Source organism: Rhinoraja longicauda, chromosome 9, assembly GCF_053455715.1.
Source record: "Rhinoraja longicauda isolate Sanriku21f chromosome 9, sRhiLon1.1, whole genome shotgun sequence".
Classification (NCBI taxonomy): Eukaryota; Metazoa; Chordata; class Chondrichthyes; order Rajiformes; family Arhynchobatidae; genus Rhinoraja; species Rhinoraja longicauda.
This window is the reverse complement of record NC_135961.1, coordinates 15,014,885-15,038,929: the sequence shown is the minus strand read 5'-3', so window position 1 is coordinate 15,038,929 and position 24,045 is coordinate 15,014,885. Positions and strand designations below refer to the sequence as shown.

Sequence of the window (24,045 nt, the reverse complement as noted above, 5' to 3'; positions counted from 1 at the left end):
AAGAAGACATACGGTACGCTTGCCTTCAATCGTCGAGGCATTGCGTATAAGAGTTAGGAAGTTATGTAACAGCTTTAAAGGACTTTGGTTAGGGTTCATTTGGAGTGTTGTGTGCAGTCCTGGTTGTCCCTTTATAGGAAGATTGTGGAGGCTTGGACAGGGAACAGAAGAGAATACTGCTTGGATTAAAGTGATTTAACTAGAAGGAAAAACTGGAATCGTGGATGGTTTTCCTTGGAGTATTGGAGACTGAGGAGAACCTGTTCGAGGTTTATAAAATTATGAGAGGCATTGATAGGGTAGACAGTCAGAACACTTCCTCACAGTAGAAATGTCAAATACAAGAGGGCATAGCTTTAAGGTGGGAGCAAAAAGGAGCTGTGCAGGGCAGGTTTTTACACAGTGTGGTCGGTAGAGCACTCTGCCATGCGTGGTGGTGTAAGCTTATCCAATAGTACTGATTAAGAAGCTTTTTTGACAGGCACTCAGACAAGGGGTGGGGTAAGAATCACATGCAGGCAGAAGGATTAGTTTAATTTGGCTTCATGTTCGGCAAAGATATGGGCTGAAGGGGCTGCTCCAAAGCTGAACTATTCTATCATGGCATTAGAAATAACCAAACTAGGCAGTACTGAACACTCTGTGGAGACTTTAATTTGTATCCACTGTATCAGTATAGCAATTTCACGTCAATCCATGCATTTTGGTGATGAAATAGATTTGTAAACTGTTGCTAGCAATAGCAGGTTACTAAAATGGGCATTTACTCCTAACAATGAATGTGTCCCTCACCTGGTGTTTTTTTTTATCATGTGCCCATAAATGATGGATTTAAGTAATTGGTTATTTTAGTCTGGAGCTTTTCTACTTTGATCTCTAGTAAATGCAGTAAAATATACAATTTCTTGAAGCTTCGTCAACCCTGTTACGTTTGGAGTTGCAAACAGAAAAAAAAGTGGTCTTTTACTACCGCGTAGATTGGCTGCAAATCATTTTTCTATCTAAATTATACAGCCAAGCCACAGTACTCTGAATATCAATCAGAGAAGTGTGATAAGAATAGTCGTTTAGTCATAGCCCTAAAGTCAAGGAGCTAAACATCCCTCCAAACATTCCTAACCATTTACCAGTCAAAGTGCCTATTAAATGTCATAATTGTTAGCACCTCTACCACTTAAAAAAAAAAATAGTAGTATTATTATTATTTAGAGATACAGTGCGGAAACGGGCCCTTCAGCCCACCGAGTCCGCACCGACCAGCGATCCCCACACATTAACACTATCTACACCATCCAGGGACAATTTGACACTTATACCAAGCCAATTTACCTACAAACCTGTACATCTTTGGAGTATGGGAGGAAACTGAAGATCTGGAGAAAACCCACACGGTCATGGAGAGAATGTACTAACTCCGTACAGACAGCACCCGTAGTCAGGGTCGAACCCGGGTCTCTGGTGCTGTAAGGCAGCAACTCTACCACTGCGCCACCGTGCCGTCTTCTAGCAGCGCATTCCATATAAACACCACCTGTGTGGAAAAATATACCCTTTGGTCCCTTTTAAATATTTATCTGCTCAGCTTAACCTATGCCCTCCAGTTTTAGACTCTACCCTGGGGAAAAGACTGTGGTTATTCACGATATCTATGCCACTCATGAATTTTATAAACCTCACTCCTCAGCATCCTACACTCCAGAGTAAAAAGACCCAACCTATTTACCCTTTCCTTATAACTCAAACTTTCTAGATCTGGGTAATATCCTTTAAAAAAAAATTCTGTGTTCTTTCCTGTTTAATGACATCCTTCCTACGGCAGGGCAACTAGAATTGAACGCAGTTCTCCAGATGTGGCCCAATCAACGGCTTGTGCAACTGTCCTTCTCCTTTTTTGGATCTCCTTTTTTTGGATTGTTCATTTTATATGCCTAGTATGGCACAGAATAACCCCCTGAGAATGAAAAAGTGCATTTTGAAACAACCAAAGCAGCCAATTGGGTTTCAGCTCAATTATGCAACATGATTTATTGTAAATAATCATTGCTACATAATTATGGGGAAATGGCTTTAAACAATATATTTGTGGCATAAAATAATAACCTCTCAAAATTGGAAGGAAGTACAAGAAATAGTTTACAGATGCACAATTATTTTATACTTGGAATTATATCATTTCAATGTTTCTGTTTAATTCCTTGCAAAAATTGATAGCTTAAAATGCATTGATTTATCTATATACATTGATGTGGCTACAATCTTGCATATTACTATACAGTACTGTGTAATGCTGGGAAAAGGTTTGACTGTTTGTTTTGACCTCATATTTGCAGCGGCAGAGAAGGGCCACATAGCTATTATAAGAACACTATTAAAGAATGAAGCAAGGATTAATGGAGCCCATTCTGCATGTTTATGGAGTGTTGTGCACCAGGCTGCTTATCAGGTACCGTAACATTCATGACGACACCTTGGTGGGCATGGACGAGTTGGGCAAGAAAATAGTTTCTACACTGTATATATCTATTTTAAATTTGATTACAGTTCAGTCCTGAATTGAAGTGGACTCTTGGGCCTTATGCTAGTAGATTGTTTGATCTAAACATAAGCACTATCGTTATGACTGAGCCTGATGGGATACTTGACCTCGTGGTAGCTCTGGGAGTGATGGCTGCACAGCGCTCAGTGATATTTTATTTATTGCTCTGAAAAGGGTTGCTAGGCCTTCTAGCCTTTGACATTTCCACCTGGGAAAAAGGTTCTGACTGTCCATACTATCTAAACCTCTTAAACAATATATTTCTATCAGCTCTCCCCTCCCCTTGATGTAACAAAATCAAGTTTCTCCAATCTTTATAGCTAATGCCCTCTAATCCGGACAGCATTCCGGTAAATGTCTTTGCACCTCCTCAAGTCTCCACATCCTTCCAGTAATGGGTTGACCAGGACTGTATACAGAACTCCAAATGCAGGCTCACCAAAGACTTGGACCCCTAGCTACCTTTGTACGTCAATGTTCTTAAGGATCTTACCATTAACACTTTACGTTCCCCTTGCATTCACTCTCCCAAAGTGCAACACCTCACATTTGCTTGGATTAAACTCTATTTGCCATTTCTCCGTCCATTTCTGTAACCGATCTTTATCCCACTGTATACTTAGACAGCCGTCCTCGCTGTTCACAACTCTACTTTTGGTGTTGTCTGCAAACCAACTACATGTACATCCAATTCATTTATATATGTCACAAACAACAGAGGTTCCAGGGCACATTGCTGCAGTAGTCCAGCCAGAATAACACCCCTCCACCGCAACCCTCTGCTTTCTGTGAGCAAGCCAGTTTTGAATCCAAAAGACTAAGTCACTGTGGATCTCATGCATCGTAATCTTCTAGAACTGCCTACCGTGAGGGAATTTATCAAATCCCTTACTGGAGATATTGGCCTGAAAGAGGGCATTTAAATAGATTTTACTTATTCTTATAGTGGATTTAGAGCATCTTGGTGCCAACTCTCCAATATATTGGTATGGGTACTGGTTTATTATTGCCACATGTACCGAGATACAGTGAAAAACTGGTGTGCTATGTAGTCAAATCATACTATACATGAGTACAGTCAAGCCATTCACAAGTACAACAGGTGGTGCAAAGGGAAAATACCAAAATGCAAAGTAAGGTGTTACAGCGTTCTCCTGAACCTGGACGTTACAGCTTTCAGGCTCATACCTTCTTCCCAATGGCAGGAGTGAAATGAAAGTGTGGCTAGGTTGGTGTGGGTCTTCGATGATGCTAGCATGCCAGCTGTTGATCCCTTATTGTTGGCATTCTGTGTTTTACTTTAGAGAGATTGGTAGAGTAGGTAATTAAGTGATGTAGGCATTTTAGTATTCTCTCACTCTAATTATGACAAATGCTAATGCCTGATTTGAGGAAGGCACTGATCTTGCACCTGTCTGACGAAACAGAATAATTGGGGTTATGAGTTTTCATATTTGAAAGCTGTAGCAACAACTTGTTTAAAATCTTTGAATTATATTTTGCAGGGGCACTTAGATGTGTTGAAGTTCTTACTCGAAAAAGGGGCTGATAAAGAATCCAAGGATGATTATGGAATTACACCATTGTTTCTTGCTGCTCAGTATGGAAAACTGGAAAGTTTAAGAACCCTAATACAATATGGTAATTGTTCAATTTTTTTTAATGCTACGTTAGAAGGAAGTGATAAATTCTGGTTGTTTTTAAATGAGCTATTTTCTATTCATTACCACTAAATAGGGGATCTTAGTCAATAGTCAATAGTCAATAGTCGTTTATTTGTTACATACACATAAATGTGTAGTAAAATGAAACATTACCCGCAGTTGAACAATAAGACCAATAAGATTAATCAATAAAAATGCAATAACACATACAATCACAACTAACACCAAACAAAAAGAAACATCCATCACAGTGAGTCTCCTCCAGTCCCTCCTCACTGTGATGGAAGGCCAGAATGTCTTTTTCTCTTCCCTGCCGTCTTGTCCCGCGGTCAGGCTGTTGGAGTTGCCACGTCGGGGCGGTCGGGGCTCCCGATATTGAAGCCCCCGCTGGGCGGTGAAAAAAAATCCCGCGGCCTATTTCAGGCCGCGCCGGATGGTGAAAGGTCCGTGGCGGGCCGACCCAAGCCCCGCGATTCGGGGCGGGCGGACACGTTGCCTCTGCCGCTGCCGGAGCTCCCGATGTCGGCCCCCATCCAGGGGCCTGCGGGCTTCCGACGTCCACGCGGCCCGCGCCGGAGCCTCCGGAGACGAGTCGCAGCCGTTCCCGCAGCATTCGCAGGCAGCCAGCGCCGCAGGTGGTGAGTCCGGACCGCGGGCTCTGCGAACCAGAGACCCAGGTGGTCCCAGGTGCATGGCCGGTGGTAGGCCGCAACGGGAACGGAGACACGATACAGAACAAAGGTCGCGTCTCCGTTCTGGAGAGAGAATGTTACAGTTACAGTTCCCGTTCCCTCCCACCCCCCCACCCCCCAAAACATAACATACAACACTACATCATATTAACACTACAATTGAGACAAAAACAACAAAAAACACAAAAGACAGACGGACTGCAGGCAAGCCGCAGCTGCGACGGCAGCGCTGGCTCCTCCCTGGATTCGGATTCCTCTCTTTCTTGTTGAGATTATTGCACCGTAATCTTTGATATTGGTTCTGCTGCTTGAAATTTGAGTAGCATAATAAGTCAGCAAGATATTTCATTTCTGTGAACAATGATTGTATGTGGTAATGGTTGATAACGTGAAAGCATTCTCTTGTCAGTTCTGTAATCTCCAATGAATGCATTTCTGAACATACTTTCCAAATGCCATAACTATTTGCCTGATCATCTAGGCTGGTTGTAATTCTCCAAAAAAAAATCATTGTTTGAAGTGCTTTGAGATATTTCTCTTCTAAGAGTGCTATGAAAATATACTTTATGAATGTTGTTTGGATTAGCTGGGAGTCAGTACAGCAGTTATCAGCACTTGTCACCACACATGTGAACATTGCACTGTTTCGCACTCTGGCTATGGCATAAACCGAAGGCTCTTTCACTTTCAATATACATACAGTGAGCTTATAACCTGGGGTATGTTTAACCTGATTTAGAAAGCACACAAAGGCAATTTTGTCGAAACTTTTGGTGAGTTTCTGAAACAGGTTTATTCAAGGTCTTCACAGTATATACGGGGAAACTGTTGATGAGGAAGTTGAGGATCCAGTTGCAAAGGGATGAGCGTAAACCCAGCTCCTTGAACTTGGTACAAGTTTGGAGGGAATGATGGTGTTAACCACCAAACTGTAATCTATGAACAACAGCCTGACGTATGTGTTTTATTGTCCAAGTGCAGAGTGGAGAGCCAGCAAGATCACTTCCTCCATTGATCTATTGTGGCAGTAGGCAGATTGTATTGGGTTCAGGTTCTTGCTAAGGTAGGAGCTGATAGGCGCCATAACCAACCTCTCAAAGCACCTCATCACGGATGTTAGTGCAACCAGTCGATAATCATTGAGACATTTCACCTTACTCTTATTGGGCATATTGATGCCCTTTTAAAGCAGGTGAGAACCTCATATCTCAGTAATGAGATGTTGAATATGTCCATAAAAACTCCAGCCAGTTGGTCTGCGCAGGTTTTGAGAACACAACCAGGTACACCATCGGGCCCAGACATTTTCTGAGGGCTCACAGTGATTCCGATACCAGCAGGGGCAATGATGCCCAGAGAAGGCACATTAGTGTTCCCCTTATCGAAGTGTATGTAGAACGCATTGAGCTCGTCCGGAAGTGATGCCTTGTTAATGATGGCATGCAAGTCTTACCACAGCTGCCGAACCATCATGCTTCCCCAGTACGTAAGCTCTTGTGTTTAACATATTACAAAGTTGTCCAATTTTCTTATTTCCTGGTTTTCCTACATCAGCAAAAATATGCTTTCTTGTTCAAACAGGATATGAGGGAAATTGAAATATGTTCTCTGGTGTCTTTTGGACATTTAAATGAAGGATGTAGAGCACTCCTGAACAATTTCTCTGTATCTGCGTGAATACATGATACTAGATCCTAACTGTCTGAAGAAGGGTCTCGACCCGAAACATCACCCATTCCTTCTCTCCAGAGATGCTGCCTGTCCCGCTAAGTTACTCCAGCATTTGTGTCTATCTTCGATTTAAACCAGCATCTGTGGTCCTTTCCTATGCATACTAGATCCTGTATTCATTTTCTAGTGTTTTATTATACTCTTATAATAGTAACCCAAATCAGCAGCTTTTAAATCTGCCTGTTTTTATTTTCAGCCTTCAAGTTTGGTTGTGGTCCTTATTTGCTTTTACAGCATATTTTAGGAAATTTAAAATTCAACTAAAATCTTGTTTCAATTGGGCAGATATCATATTGGTATAACTCCCTGCCCTATTTTGAGCACAACGACAGTTTATGAAATGGGAGCAGCCAGGGGCAATTGGTCTATGGTGTCTGCTCCATCATTCAGTAAGATCTTAACTTACCCAATTTTGGCCACAACATCAGTTTTCTGCACTTTTTTCATACCCATTTGTGTTCTCATCTGCTTCCTGTAAAATTGCATCAACACTTCCTTATTTGCTTTGCAGTCGAAGCCAGTTGCACTTGCATGTTTCATGTATTTCGTGTAGTCCTGAAATGTCTTTATACTGCAACTATTTATTTCTTTCATTCTATTTAAATACTAATTTGTTCTTTTAGTTTTCTTCTACTAACGTGGATGACTTTACACTTCCTTATTTGCTTTGCATTGAAGGCCAGCTGTACTTGCATGTGTCATGTATTTCGTGTAGTCCTGAGATGTCTTTATACTGCAACTTTTTTGTGGTTTCATTCTATTTAAATAATAATTTACTTTTCGTATTCTTCCAACCAATGTGGATGACCTTGCATTTTTCCACATTGCCTTCTGTGCCATGTCGGTGTTCATTCACTCAACCTGTCTGCATCCACTCAACCATCTCTGTATTGCTTGCACCCACTCTCTGCAACCTACCTTGGCATCGTTAGCAAAGATACATCACACTTGACTCGTTCATACGGATGGGCATTGGATAGATATTGTCAGGACTTGGGGGACTGAATTATAGAGAGAGAGGTTGAGCAGGCTAGGGCTTTATTCCCAGGAGAGTGGGAGACTGATCGATGCTCTTATAGTGATGTATACAATTGTGATAAGCTGAATACACACAGTATATTTCCTAGGTTTGGGCAACTTTTTCCACACTGAAGGTAACGGGTATATGGAATGAACAGATGGGTATATGGAAGTGGTTGAGGCAGGTACAATAACATTTAAAATATTTATATGTATATGTAATCTCACAAACAGAGGTCCCAGTATAGATCACTGTGAAACACCACTGGTCGCACAGCTGCAGCCAGAATAACACCCGTCCACCGCTACCCGTTGTCCTCTGGGTAAGCTCGTTTTGAATCTAAGCTACCAAGTCACTGGATCACATGCATTGTACTGTTATGGATCAGCCTACCATGAACATACAGGAAACACAATTCAACACCCGCATGTATATTGCACTAGGTTATGGAGAAAATCGTATTACCGGGTTAAGTTAACCATTGTGAATTGTGAAGATTATTGAGGGCCACATTTATCTAAATGGTCTACATATTGATTCCAGAATTACTCTAGATTCAGCAAAGATTGATTGTGTAGATAAATATCCCACCAAAAAGATGTTTGAAGGCAATGACTTCAACTTAGACAGAGAAAGGATGCCAGTAAATTTCACCTACATTTTGATTAATGCCTTGGCATTTAAACAGTATATGAAGTATTTGTCTTGTAAACAATGGAGAGACAGTAGTTTTCACTTAAATCACTGAAAATTGGTTGTATTTATCTTGATTACTGTTCATATTGTAACATCCTGTAAAAGAAGATAAGTTGAATTGTTCGGATGAATTTAAATCATGATTTAAATTTAGTGCATTCTTCAGCAGCACCAATTATAGGTATAAGCTGAAAAAGGGGAATCTAATGCAATATCTTTCTTAGAAACAAGAATCTGCAGATGCCAAAAAGAGACACAAAGTGCTGGAGTAACTTAGTGGACGAGGCAGCATCCCTGGAGAGCATGAATATGTGATGTTTCGGGTTGAGACCCTTCCTTAGACTGTAGGGGTTGTGGGGAAAGAAAGCTTGAGGGTTGTGGGGAAAGAAAGTGTGGCAAGGGGATTTTTGATAGACATGTGAAGTTTCCGTGGATTTCTGCTTTTTTAAAATCAATTTTCTGCGCTTTTTGCATGGTTTCCGCGTTTTTCACTTTGTAAAATAAACCGAGAAATTGGATCGAAGAAAAGAAAGAAAAAATTATAAACGATGTATAGACTTGTAATGAACACTAGGGTTTCGCTAGAGGTCGCTAGGGCTTCCGCGAGAAATCCCCCGCGCGCCCTGGAAGTCTCCCAGAAAATGTGGCACCTAGGCTGGACAAGGCAGCCAATCTCGACCTCATCGGGACTTCCATGGCCAATTTGTCAATTTGGTCGCTAGAGGTTCCACGAGAAATCCCCCCGCGCACCCTGGAAGTCTCCCCGGAAATGTGGCACATAGGCTGGGCAAGGCAGCCAGTCTCGACCTTATCGGGACTTCCGCGGCCGATCGGTGGGTTGAATTTGCAACCTGCGGCCAGGGCTCTGGAACTCCAGCCCAGCTGGAGCCAGCAAATCTATCCCCATAGCCGACTTCCTTGGCCCGCTGGATAAACCAGCAAAGCTCTGGAACCAAGAGTGCCAGGAAATTAGTGGTGGAACTGTAATGAGTAAATATTAAATTTAAGTGCAAGATTATATAACTAAATTAATTAAGACAGGGTTAAAATATAAGACACAGCAGAAAAGCCAATTACCACCTTTTTGGGCTGATTATCAATTAATGTGCGAATTTACTTAAATATTATTGGTGTACAGTGACATTCACATTATTTTGAAATGCACTAAAAGGATTGAAACTGGTAATTTTGTGTGTAAATTTTCCAAAATTTTGACCCCCGTTGTACTCCTCGGGCAAGCGCTCGGCTCTTTTCCTCTTTTTTACCTCACACATGCCTGTGATAGGCAGATGATTGGACAAAGGCTAGAGGTTGAAAAATCGTGTGAGACAAAAGGATTGAAGAATTGCGAAATGTGAAGCCAGTGGAAGGAATGGAGGGGGAAGGGAGAAATAGGTGAGTCTAGATGGGGCACAGAAGTTGGGGGAAGAAAGGGGGGGTGTGCTTGAATTTTCATGGACCACTCATCACCTAACTTGCTCTGTAAAGATGGAAAGAAGTTGAGATATTAGGAGGTGAGTCATTTACAGTAGACTACCAAACCTCTGCTGCAGTGGTCACAACATTACGCTTCTGGTCATGGTAACCTTATGGGAACTTGATGGTGAGGGCAGGCCATTGGTAATGACATTAAATGTCAATGAGAGATGTTTATACTCATTGAAGGTGGTCATGGATGTGCAGTTACCACTTATTATGAATATTGTCCAGGTCATGGTGCATGAATGCAAAAACTATTTTAAGATCTGGGGAGATGCAACCAATATTGAACATTAGGCTAGGTTTTAGGTTTATTATTGTCATGTGTACATGAAGGTACAGTGAAATGCTTTGTTTTGCATGGTATCCCATCAAATCAGATAATACTACACATAAATGCAATCTAGTCAAACACAAATAGAGCAAAGAGAAAGATACAGAGTGCAGAATATCTTGATTTACAGGTAGAAAAGAGATTTAAAAGAGTAGAATAATTGCATCAGATGATAGTAGATCCTTCCCTGGAACCACCACACAAAGAGTCTCCTCACTCTGGTGCCATCTTCTAATTGCAGTCATTGGTGAAGATCTCTACTTATGACGCTTTTGGACTGGAAAAGACCACTGAAGCATCTGAAGATAATTTGGACTGAGTCATTAACCTTAGTGACTTCTGCAGTAAAGTATGTAAGAAGAACTGCAGATGCTGATTTAAACCGAAGATAGACCCAAAAAGCTGGAGTAACTCAGCGGGACAGGCAGCATCTCTGGAGAGAAGGAATGGGTGACGTTTTGGGTCTGAACAAGGGTCTCACCCCAAAATGTCAGCCATTCCTTCTCTCCCGCTCAGTTACTCCAGCTTTTTGTGTCTATCTGCAGCAAAGTCTTGGGCTGATAGGATTGGCCTTGAATTAGTACAATAACTTAAGTTGGGCTAGTTATGGCTGTAGCCGTATTGTTTCCCCCTGATTTCTTGACTGATATTGATGTTGAAGTTAAATGGGGGTGAATTGAATTTAGATCGAACACTTGCATGTGTTTCTTTTGCTCTGAACATTCTTTCAGTTTATTCTGTGCCTAATTAGAAAATTATGAAAAAGCTAAGAATTTCAGTAAGTAAATAATTAGTTGCACTTTAATATTTGAAGTGCACGCACTGTACCATTAAGAACCATGAACTGAACTTTCAGTAAGATGACCTTTCAAAAATCAATTTTGCAGGCAGTAACGTTAATTGCCAGGCTTATGATAAGGCCACACCGTTGTTCATAGCAGCTCAGGAAGGCCATGTGGAATGTGTTGAAGTACTCCTGTCTCATGGGGTTAATGCGAACCTTTACTGCAATGAAGATGATTGGCAGTTACCTATTCATGCTGCTGCCCAGATGGGTAGAGTCAAGTAAGTGCACGGATTCTAACTGAGCTTTTAAAAAGATACAATTTAAGCACTTTTCAATCGTGAAATTTATGCTAAACATGGTGTCCAGAAGATGCATATTGTATTGCAAGGAACAAAAGATCATAAATTGCATTTTGAAATAGCAGAGTAGCTCTTATTTGCTTTCTTTTTATGTTTATGTAATATCTTTAAAAGTGCCAGAATGTATTTTAAATTTTATTTCAATTTTCTTGTGTTTTACTTCAATTTTCGAGAGATTCCATCCTATCTATTTCCCCTTTACCTAATACGCTCACACAGAAATATCTTCATTTTGCTGCCAACATTTGAATTTTGCTTTCAGGCATTTTCCTCTTTTCTTTCTATCTATCCATCTATCCATCCTGATCAGCCAAAACATTATGACCACTGACAGGCGAAGTGAATAACATTGATTATCTTGTTACAATGGCACCTGACAAGGGGTGGGATATATTAGGCTGCAAGAGAACATTCAGTTCATGAAGTTGATGTGTTGGAAGCAGGAGAAATGGGCAGGTAAAGACCTGAGCAATTTTGACAAGGGCCAAATTGTTATGGCCAGACGACTGGGTCAGAGCATCAAGGCTTGTGGGGTGCTCCCGGTCAGCAGTGGTGAGTACCTACCGACAGTGGTCCGAGGAGGGACAAACCACAAAACGGCGATAGGGTGTTGGGCGCCCAAGGCTCATCGATGCGCGAGGGCAATGAAGGCTATCCCGTCTGGTCCGAACCGACAGAAGGTCTACTGTGGCATAAGTCACAGAAAATTTTAATGGTGGTCACGGACGGAATGTGTCATAATACACAGTGCATCGCACCCTGCTGCATATGGGGCTGTACATGGAGGACCAACAGCATATTAGGCAGGTGGTCATAATGTTTTGGCTCATCAGGTCATAATGTTTTGACTGATCGGTGTATATATCTATATACTAAAACTCTCATTTGTTTGTTCCCGAACTACAGCCAAAACGGTACGCGATAGCGCAACGATTTTAGGCCCACCTTACTCACCGTCATCCTTTTGATGTTAATGGGAGAAGTTTCATTGAAAACGGAGTTATATTTTTAAAGTTATTCACATTTTCAGTTTAAATCTATCTCCTAGGGAGGGGGGAGGGGGGAGGATAAAGGGGGAGGGGAAGAGGAGGAGGAGGAGGGAGGGAGGGTGCTGCCCCAATGCAGTTGAAGTTTGAGCCCAACGGGTCCACTTGGTCTAGTCTATATACTAAAACTCCCGGTTGTTTGTTTGTTCCTGAAATACAGCCAAAACGGTACACGATAGCGCGACAATTTTAGGCCTACCTTACTCACCGTCGTCCCTTTGGTGCTAATGGAAGAAGTTTCATTGAAATCGGTGTTATATTTTTAAAGTTATTCACATTTTAAAGTTTAAATCTATCTCCTAGGGAGGGGAGAGAGGATAAGGGACGTGGGAGAGGGGTGGGGGAGAGGGGGAGAGGGTGCTGCACCAATACAGGAGAGGTTTGGGCCCAATGGATCCACGGTCTTATATTATATTATAATATTATATAGACCAAGTGGACCCGTTGGGGCCCAAACCTCTCCTGCATTGGTGCAGCACCTCCCCCGCTCCCCCCGGGAAGACCGGTACCCGTCCCGGCGTGCCCCGCGCCTGACCTTCCTCCCGTGGTGCAGCGCACCACAGAAGCGGCGGTACAGGGTCCAACAAGATGGCCGTCCCCGTTGCTCCCTGCCGATCACAGCAGGTCCACTTGGTCTCGTTATAAATAAATGTACATTGTGTGCATGCCCACTGCTTAAGTCACAAAGTCCATGTAAATGTTTGCTTTCAAGCTCTTAAGAGTGTCAGGTCTTGTTTGTTTTCCAGGTTGACATTTGTATTTTTATGCTTAACTTTTCATTAATATTCATTGCAGCAGATATATGGTCCAGCCTCAAATGTTTTCAAAAATAACAGCTTCCACTGTGTTCTTGTCAGTCTATTAATTGCAGCTCTCCGGAGATGCTGCCTGTCCTGCTGAGTTACTCCAGCTGTTTGTGTGTGTCTTTAATGGAAATCCTTCTCTGATTCATGCTATTTCAATTTTGTTCAAATACATTTTTACATGCATTGCGTTGGTTGCTTTATCATTCCGAATGTTATATTAATTACAATTCAAAAATCAAGAGAATATTTTTGTTTTGTTCAGTTAGGTATGAATGTAATGTTCATTTAATAATGTGTATTGATGTCTGGCAGAGTTCTGGAATTCTTAATACCAATCACTGATCGAATCTGTGATAAAGGGACAGACAAGATGAGCCCCGTCTATTCAGCAGTGTATGGAGGACAGCAAGAATGCTTGAAAATGTTGCTGCAATCTGGTTACAGTCCAGATGCCCAAGAGTGTCCATTGTACGAGTGCCTATCACCGTTGTGCATGGCTTTCTCTCGGAGGTAGGCTCTTCAACGTCGACTGATTACTATTTTTGCATAATTTGAAAAGATCCAGATTATTCTTCTGCTTGTAGTCAAATCCACAGACACTGCAAAAAATAAGGCCCAATATTGTAAATGGCAGTAAATGAATGAACCAGTTGTCATGAAATTTGCCCATGTACATTTTTGCAGAATTTTATATTGGATCAATTTTTACAAGTAAACTATTTTACCTCTGAACTGATAGCAGTTTAAATAGGGTCTGTTATCTGAACTAATCAGTTTGAAAAATTGTTTGTGGATTACACAGAGTTTGAAATGTATAATGTAATCCAGAATTTTTAAATTCAATACTAATTTTTCACTAGCAAGTGAAGGAGAGAGAGAGAATAACTGAAATTAAGAGTGCATACAGACTGGAAGGAAAACAAAACATTTTTTTACAAAAGATTATGGTAATTCTCAAGCAATAATTAATATTTGAAGGAATGAAACTCCATATTCAAAGTCATTTTTTTACATGCTAGAAAGATGGTAAATGTTTGCTTATTTTGGAACACAAGTCCCAACAGCTGCTTGCCAAAATGTTGTACAGCCGGCAATTTTGTTTTTGTGTTCAATGTGCGTCAGTGATGAATCCTTCACCAACTTATGGGTACAGTGAGGAATAGGAAGAAACAGGGCAATTTGGATTGCTGGTCTCTGATTCTATGCTTAACTATGTCTGGACGTTGCTGTATAATTTGCATTTCAGTAGTGGCATGTACTTGTAGATCCAAAGATACTTATATATTCCACTAAATCTGGGCCATTGAAATCTAGGCAGACTATGAAATAAAGCAACGTAATTGCAGACACACTAATTGTGAAGAATGCGTAGAAAGGAACTGCAACTCAACGGGTTAGGCAGCATCTCGGAAGAAAAATGGTGAGTGTACTGAATGTGGTCAGACTAAATGTTATATGGTAAAGTCTTCAGGAATAAAAATTGCACACACTGGAGAACGATGAGTCATGGACAGTGATGGAACTCCTCGATACCACCAAACAAATAATAATGAATGCTTGGAATTATTTTAATTCATTTTCCAGATATGAGTTTTGTTGGCACTACCGCTATTTTACATTTCATTGTTAACTGCATTTGACGAGGTGCTGATGAACTGTCACCTTGATCTGTTGCAGTGACTCTGATGATAGCACACAGTGCTATCCACTTACAGGGTTTAGAACCAGAAATTATGATGAAAAAGGATAGAGTTTCAAAATCCAGATGCTGTGTGTTTTGGTGAGAATTTTACATGTTTCGGGTTCCCAATCAGGCATTGTTGTGGATAGTGTTAGTTAGACCTGTAGGGCTGAATCTGAGCAAAATGCAAACTGCTGGAGGACTTCAATGGGCCAGGCAGCATTTGCGGAGGAAAAATGGACAGTTAACATTTTGGGTTGAGATCCTTCATCTGGTCCCAAAAGATCGATTGTTAATTACTGTCCACAAATGCTGCCTGGCCTGCTGAGATTCTCCAGCAGTTTGTTATTTCTCAATGTTCTACCATCTGTAGCCTCTTGTGTTTGTATGAATCTTACTGGCCCAGGCTCACACAGTGTAATTTCTGTCCATTGTTTCCTCGTGCTCCTTCATAGATTTGGAATTGGAGGACCTCTTGGCATGAAGCATCTCCTGGCGAGTGGCCCAGGTTCCAACAGGATTTCCAATATTGCAGCAAGGAAGCCATGACCTTGAAGGCTTTGACAGCTGCTGAAACCCTATAATGCCAGCTGCATGAAGTGTCAGGGTCGTGTAATATTAAAAGTGAAGTTTAAAAAAAAATGTTTCGTGTTTAAAGGCTATTTGGTTCCCAGGATGGTGGGAAGAAAGAAGTAGAGACAGGCATAGCACCACCTGTGGTTGCGTGCAAAATTGCCGTCAGATCAGGCTCGGTAGAACAGGGAGCTGCAAAGGGAACAAATCTCTTCAAACCAGTGAAAGGGTTGGTGAAGGGACAGGAAGGTTCCAGGCTTGCATATTTGTTAAAAAGTATACATGGCACAGTGAACAATTAAACTTTCACCTGTCACAATGAGGAACAATATTTTCGGATTATTTTAAAGTGTGAAAATTCCTATCAGCCCATGGATTTATCTTGATTGTAATGGGGAGGGTTGCAAACAGCGCAGACTGTAGAGGACTGCTGAAAGTGTGCAAATTGTGTGCTCTACTTGTATGACATTTTCCAGCTGTCCGGTGATTTTAATTTCCTGAACATTATCTTTAATACAGAGATTATTAATTATTTTTAAATCTTTCCCAAGGAAAATAGTAAATATCTTTTATTTGTTGTAATAAATAGTGCACTATCATTTTGTGTAATTTAATTTGTTAGTGTAATGGAATGTTCTGCATGTGAAATAATTTTGATTCGAGCAGTTTAATTAAAATGCTGACTTCATTACTATTGAACTTAATTTCTTCACATCTTTTCATTAAGAAAATGAGAGTATGCTAAAGGCCTTAAATTCATTTTGCCATCCAATTACGGCCAATGCCATGTTTCATTTTTTTTTTTTTAAATCGGCAAAAAGAAAATTGTGTTTATCAAATTTGCTCTATGATTTGTCATTTAATTTGTCTGCACTGAAGGATGCTTTAAAATAGTGTCAAAGCTAAAAATATGTTTTTGAAAAGCAAAAATAATGAAATTTCCAAAGTGTGGGTATGTGGGCACCTATAAATTATGGGGAACAAGATTTGATACTGCTTTAGTTTCATTTTGCATTAGATTTAATGTTGATTCTGAGAGTTAAAACACTAGATGGTGTGCTCTTTACAGTGTTTAAACTGTCAGTAACAGAGTTTTGTTTCAGCTTTGGTCATGCAAAGCCCAAGAGCTGAATATTTTATCAGTGGTATAGAAAATAAGAATGAATATCAGGAATGGAAATGACGAGCAGCTATCCAAGCAGAGAAGGAAATGGGAACCCTCAAGTTGCTACGTGTTATGAAATATAGAAGCATAGAAAATAGGTGCAGGAGGAGCCCCTTTGAGCCAGCACCGCCATTCATTATGATCATGGCTGATCATCTACAATCAGTAACTTGTGCCTGCCTTCTCCCCATATCCCTTAATACCACTAGTCCCTAGAGCTCCACCCAACTCTGTTTTAAATTCATCCAGTGAATTGGCTTCCACTGCCTTCTGTGGCAGAGAATTCCACAAATTCACAACTCTCTGGGTGAAAGTTTCTTCTCACCTCAGTTTTAAATGGCCTCCCCTTTATTCTTAGACGGTGTCCCCTGGTTCTGGACTCCCCCAACATTGGGAACATTTTTCCTGCATCTAGCTTGTCCAATACTTTTATAACTTTATACGTCTCTATAAGATCCCCTCTCATCCTTCTAAACTAGTGAATACAAGCCTAGTCTTTCCAATCTTTTCTCATATTGACAGTCCCTCCATCCCAGGGATTAACCTCGTGAACCTACACTGCACTGCCTCAATAGCAAGGACGTCCTTAAGGGCCTGTCCCACTTAGGTGATTTTAAGGCAAATGCCGGCGACTAGGCTGTCGCCGAATGTTTGCCAGGGTATCGTGGGCATGATCGTGCGGAGTCTTCAATGAATCGAGTGGATCTCGGCATGTCGTGGAAAAAATTTCCAGATATAAATTTCTCGGCAACAGCTGGCTTGTCGCCAAGTATCGTAGTTTATTGCGGGCGCTGTCGCATGCTGTCCCCAGGTTTGCAAGGTTGTCGCAGATGCATTTAGAAGCACGTAATATTAAATTAAGAAAAGGCATTTCAAGAAACCTGAAGATAGTTTTGTTCAACCAATTTATGTACCGTCAGGACATTTGACAGGTAGATTGGAGGCGACAGTTTGACGGTCAGGTAAGCGTGGGAATTTTGCGATGTTTCCGAAGACGGTGTAATCTCTTAGCCTGGTGCTAGTTTCACAAAAAAAGTTACTTGTATCGACCTGACTCGGCATTGTCGTAGGGTAAAAGAGAATTTCGGCGTTCTGCTACAACTTTGACAGTTGCCTGCAGTCGCCTTAAAAATTGCATAACTGGGACAGGCCCTTTACTTAGGAGACCAAAACTGCACACAATACTCCAGATGTGGTCTCACCAGGACTGCAGAATGACTTCTTTGCTCCTGTACTCAAATCCTCTTGTTATGAAGGCCAACATGCCATTAGCTTTCTTCACTGCCTGCTGCACCTGCATGCTTACTTTCAGTGATTGGTGTACACCAAGGTCTCGTTGCACTTCCCCCTTACCTAATCTGACACCATTGAGATAATAATCTGCCTCCTTATTTTTGCCGCCAAAGTGGATAACCTCGCATTTATCTACATTATATTGCATCTGCCATGCATCCCACTCACTCAACCTGTCCAAGTCACCCTGCAACCACCTAACATCCTCTTCGAAGTTCACACTGTCACCCAGCTTTGTGTCATCCGCAAACTTGCTAGTGTTATGTCTAATTCCATAATCCAAATCATTAATATATATTGTAAATAGATGTGGCCCCAGCACCGAGCCTTGCAGCACTCCACTCTCCACTGCCTGCCATTCTGAAAAGGACCTGTTTATTCCTACTCTTTGCTTCCTGTCTGCCAACCAATTCTCTATCCATGTCAATACCCTACCACCAATACCGTGTGCTCTAATTTTGCTCCCGTGTGATACCTTATCAAAGGCTTTTGAAAAGTCTAGATACACTACATCCACTGGCTCTCCTTCATCCATTTTACTTGTCATATCCTCAAAAAATTCCAGAAGATTAGTCAAACAAGATTTCCCCTTCATAAATCCATGCTGACTTGGACCAATCCTGTTACCGCTATCCAAATGCGCTGTTATTCCCTCTTTAATAATTGACTCCAGCATCTTCCCCACCACCGATGTCAGGTTAACTGGTCTATAGTTCCCCGCTTTCTCTCTCGCTCCTTTCTTAAAAAGTGGGATGACATTAGCTACCCTCCAATTTACAGGAACTGATCCTGAATGTATTGAGCACTGGAAAATGATCACCAATGCATTCATGATTTCTTGAGCCACCTCCTTGAGTACTCTGGGATGCAGACCATCAGGCCCTGGGGATTTATCAGCCTTCAGTCCCATCAGTCTTCCCAATATTATTTCTCGCCTAATGCAAATTTCTTTCAGTTCCTCTGTCCACTAGTACATCAGGGAGATTGTTTGTGTCTTCCTTAGTGAAGACTGATCCGAAGTACCTGTTGAACTCTTCCGCCATTTCCTTGTTACCCATAATAATTTCACCCGTTTCTGCCTTCAAGGGACCCACATTTGTCTTTACTAATCTTTTTCTCTTAACATACCTAAAGAAGCTTTTACTGTCCTACTTTATATTCTTGGCCGGCGTCACTTCGTACCTCATCTTTTCAGACCGTATTGCCCTTTTTGCTATCTTCTGCTCTTTGAAAGTTGTCTGCTCCTCTGGCTTCCTGCTATTCTTTGCTACCTTATACATCTTTTCTTTTAGTTTTATTCCATCTCTAACATCCCTTGTCAGCCACGGTTGCCTCTTACTCCCCTTAGACTCTTTCTTCCTCTTTGGAATGAAATGATCCTGCATCTTCTGGATTATGCCCAGAAATTCCTGCCATTGCTGTTCCACTGTCATTCCTGCTAGGATCCCTTTCCATTCGACCTTGACCTGAAGTAATGGTATAAAGAATTGTATTAAGTATATAATAAAGAAAGATGCTATTTGGCTAACTCACCCACATGAGTCTGCTTTTCATCGTACTACACATAATCCAATTTAGCTTTAAACCGGGAATCTTTTGTGATAAGTAATTAGTAAATAAATAAGAATAAGTAATAAGAATAAGTAAGCCTTTGCAAGAATGAAATGATTCTAATTGTTTTTTCCTAAAATTCTGTTTTGCAAAAATACATTGCTTTGTACTGTCTGATGACTTCTGATGTGAACATATGCATATCAAAAATAAAAGCTGTGTATTGCTAGAAGAGAGTGAAAAAGAAGAGGGAAAGGTTCAAAGTTTACTTCAACTTTAAATCTAATAATTTTCCTGAGTGCAAATTTATGCATTTTGTTGAAATATAATCAAATAGTTAAAATAGAATTTCATTAGTAAGATTTGTGATTCTGGTTTATTATTCATTTTGATGACATTATTAATATAGTTTTATTTCTGGGTTGGGTTGTCAGTGATAAGAATACAAATAGCTTGAGCCAAGCCTGAAGAAAATACTTTTCTCCAGCGGAGCGTGTCTGAATTGATCAGTCTTACTGCAGCAGGGCCCAAGAAATCCCCAGTTAAATATGTATCTTTATTGAAAGAGACATGGGAAATCATAAAAGCAAGTCAGCGGGGAGAGTATGGTGAGTATGGTTTTGTTACCAGGCAGAGAAGGGAGTATAGGGGAACAAGGAAATGGCAGACGAGTTGAACAGGTACTTTGTGTCTTCCTTAGTGAAGACCGATCCGATCTCCCAAATGTACTAGTGGCCAGAGGACCTAGGGTGATGGAGGAACTGAAGGAAATTCACATTAGGCAGGAACTGATGTTGGGTAGACTGATGGGACTGAAGGCTGATAAATCCCCAGTGCCTCGTGGTCTGCATCCCAGGGTACGTAAGGAGGTGGCTCTAGAAATCATGGATACATTGGTGATCATTTTCCAATGTTCTATAGATTCTGGATCAGTTCCTGTGGATTGGAGGGTAGCTAATGTTATCCCACTTTTTAAGAAAGGAGGGAGAGAGAAAACTGGGAATTATAGACCAGTTAGCCTGACATCGGTGGTGGGGAAGATGCTGGAATCAATTATAAAAGATGAAATAGCAGCATATTTGGATAGCAGTAACAGGATCAGTCTGAGTCAGCATGGATTTATGAAGGGGAAATCATGCTTCTGGAATTATTTGAGGATGTAACTAGGAAAATGGACAAGGGAGAGCCAGTGGATGTAGTGTACCTGGACTTTCAGGAAGCCTTTGATAAGGTCCCACTTAGGAGATTAGTGGACAAAAGTAGAGCACATGGTATTAGGGGTAGGGTACTGACATGGATAGAAAATTGGTTGGCAGACAGGAAACAAAGAGTAGGGATTAATGGGTCCCTTTCAGAATGGCAGGCAGTGACTAGTGGGGTACCACAAGGCTCGGTGCTGGGACTGCAGCTATTTTCAATATACATTAATGATTTAGATGAAGGAATTAAAAGTAACATTAGCAAATTTGCAGATGACACAAAGCTGGGTGGCAGTGTGAACTGTAAGGAGGATGCTATGAGGATACAGGGTGACTTGGACAGGTTGGGTGAGTGGGCAGATGCAGTTTAATGTGGATAATGTGAGGTTATCCACTTTGGTGGCAAGAACAGTAAGGTAGATTATTATCTGTGGTGTCAAGTTAGGAAAAGGGGAAGTACAGCGAGAACTGGGTGTCCTTGTACATCAGTCACTGAAAGTAAGCATGTAGGTACAGCAGGCAGTGTAGAAAGCTAATGGCATGTTGGCCTTCATAACAAGAGGTGTTGAGTATAGGAGCAAAAAGGTTATTCTGCAGTTGTACAGGGCCCTGGTGAGACCACACCTGGAGTATTGTGTGCAGTTTTGGTCTCCAAATTTGAGGAAGGTCATTCTTGCTATTGAGCGAGTGCAGCGTAGGTTCACGAGGTTAATTCCCGGGATGGCGGAACTGTCCTATGTTGAAAGAATGGAGCGACTGTGCTTGTATACATTGGAATTTGGAAGGACGAGAGGAGATCTTATTGAAACATATAAGATTATAAAGGGATTGGACACGATAGAGGCAGGAAACATGTTCCTGATTTTGGGGGAGTGCAGAACCAGGATATGGGGTAGGCCATTTAGAACGGAGATGAGGAAAAACTTTTTCTCCCAGAGAGTTGTGAATCTGTGGAATTCTCTGCCTCAGAAGGCAGCGGAGGCCGATTCTCTGAATGCTTTCAAGAGAGAGTTAAATAGAGCTCTTAAAGATAGCATAGTCAAGGGGTATGGGAAGAAGGCAGGAACGGGGTACTGATTGTGGATGATCAGCCATGATCACAGTGAATGGTGGTGCTGGCTCGAAGGGCCGAATGGCCTACTCCTGCGCCTATTGTCTATTGATGCAGTTTCTATCAAAGCATAAATGTCTGATTTAAATTTACTCCAGCTCTATCAGAATTTAAAACAGCAGAGGGCAGTCTTTTGCCGAATCAGGGCATCTTGCTATGAATCATCAAAACATTCAGCAGACTAGAAAACCAATGCAGAGAGGATGCTACCTTGTGTACTGTGCGTCTGATTTAAAGCAGCAAAATATCAAATAATTTGATCAGCCACGAGGCCATGAGGTAGAAGGAGCCTGCCTTGGGTGCACTTTTTTTTGTGCATTTGTAAAATGACAGGACAAGCACATTAACGATTGTTTTAACATACTCCATAAACTGATTTGTGGTGGGGGGGGGAGAATTTTTTAATGCTTTTTATGAGTTTATTGGAGTTATCCAGAAGGTTGGAGAAAGGTGCAGAGGACAATGGAGTTTTTACACAGGTATCACTGGATTGGAGCTGGATTTTGACCAGCAGCTGTTTGGGAATTAATAATTTCTGCCTAGACTTAATGGTGTAATACAAAATCAGAATATGCCTTCTTATTTATCTGTTCCTATAATCTGAATCTATAATTCTCTCTCCCAGCATATTGTAAGTGTGTACCAAACATTAACATGACTGGACCAGCAAGATGGTGGGAATTGTTTAACCATGATGATCCAGTGGTATCATGTTTGGTACAGACTTGATGATCTTGTTAGACTCTTCTGACCCATACTTATATATAAAGCTGTTCTTCATGTTTTAACATCACGTTTCTTTCCATCTCTCATCATCAACCTTTGGTGTTTCAGTACAGATCCAGTTTGACTCTGTGACAGAAATATTTCCAAAGTGAACCATGTACAAATCAAAATTGAACCAATCTGCTATATCATGTACAAAAGTAACAATTTCTTGAAAAGATATCTTATTCACGGACATCACAAAATTAAATTGTGGGAGGAAACTGATGATCTTGGAAAAAAGCCACGTGGTCATGGGGAGAACGTACATACTCTGTACAGACAGCACCCATGGTTGGGATCGAACCCAGGTCCCTGGTGCTGCAAGTGCTTTAAAGGCAGCAACTCTACCGCTGCGCCACCGTGGCCACCCTTTATTCCAATCCTAGTTACGTTCTAGCCCTTTCAAAATGAATGCTAACATTTGTCTTCCTGACTACCAAGTCAACCTGCAAATGAACATTTTGGGAATCCTGCACCAACACTCCCAAGTCCCTAGCACCTCCAATTTCTGAATCCTCTCCCTGTTGAGAAAATAATCTACGCCTTTACTCCTTCTACCAAAATATGCATGACTATATACTTTGTTACGGTGTATTCCATTTGCCATGTCTTTGTCCACTCTCCCAAACTGTCCAAGTCCTTCTGCAGACTCCCTGATTCCTCAACATTTACCTGCCTCTCCACCTATCCTCTTATCATCTGCAAACTTGGCCACAAAGCCAACAATTCAAGTTTTACCTGATGCAAGGCATTCAGTGGGGGAGACATCTTTGAGAGAATGAAGTAGTTATTTTCTAAGTTGTTTTAACCATTTTAAGTAGGTTTTATTGATTAATTTTCTAAAAGTTAATTGATTAAATGTTTGTATGTCAGAAATATCCCTTTTTTTTAAAGCATGACAGCTGATTAAGCCGAGCAACTTTCACTTGGCAACTGTCAGATGTTTTCCAGATGTTTTCAGGAGCATTGTTCTGCTTCCTACCCACAGGATTTATGAGTGGCATGCATGTTCATCTTGGGCATTGTCTACCAATCTAGTCAGTAACTTTGACACTTACCTCTTTTTTTTTTAGCTGAAGATTCAAAGGTAGATGGTTATGCTTGGCTCCAGACTGGAAACATTATCTTTGCTTTAACAACTGTCAAAATATTCCATTCTATGTGTAGGAAGGAACTGCAGATGCTGGTTTACACTGAAGATGACACAAAATGCTGGAGTAACTGAGTGGGACAGGCAGCATCTCTGGATAGAAGGACTGGGTGATGTTTCCGGTCGAGACTTCTTCAGACACAAGAAGGGTCTTGACCCGAAATGTCACCCATTCTTTCTATCCAGAGATGGTGCCTGTCCCGCTGAGTTACTCCAGCATTTTGTATCTATATTCCCATTCTGATTTGTTTAGTTGCACCTATGAATAATGATTATTGATTTTTAATCAATCTTTTAAAATACTCTTTGATAAATGTTGAAGATTGTTACTTATGGTTATTTGTTCATTTTTTAAAAAAGCTGAGAAAGTTGGACTAATCCTATTTATTTTTTTATTCCCCAG

General features: G+C 41.1%; 1 protein-coding gene across 4 annotated transcripts in view; it reads left to right on the top strand.

Moving 5' to 3' along the window:
• Positions 1-24,045, top strand: part of asb3 (ankyrin repeat and SOCS box containing 3) — a 64,019-nt gene that overhangs the window by 24,910 nt on the left and 15,064 nt on the right. For all 4 annotated transcript variants that reach the window (XM_078405785.1, XM_078405786.1, XM_078405787.1 and 1 more), the window contains exons 4-7: positions 2,331-2,443; positions 4,042-4,177; positions 11,041-11,218; positions 13,464-13,661. In XM_078405785.1, coding sequence (XP_078261911.1) covers positions 2,331-2,443; positions 4,042-4,177; positions 11,041-11,218; positions 13,464-13,661 — 625 coding nt within the window. The remainder of the gene's footprint in view (positions 1-2,330; positions 2,444-4,041; positions 4,178-11,040; positions 11,219-13,463; positions 13,662-24,045) is intronic.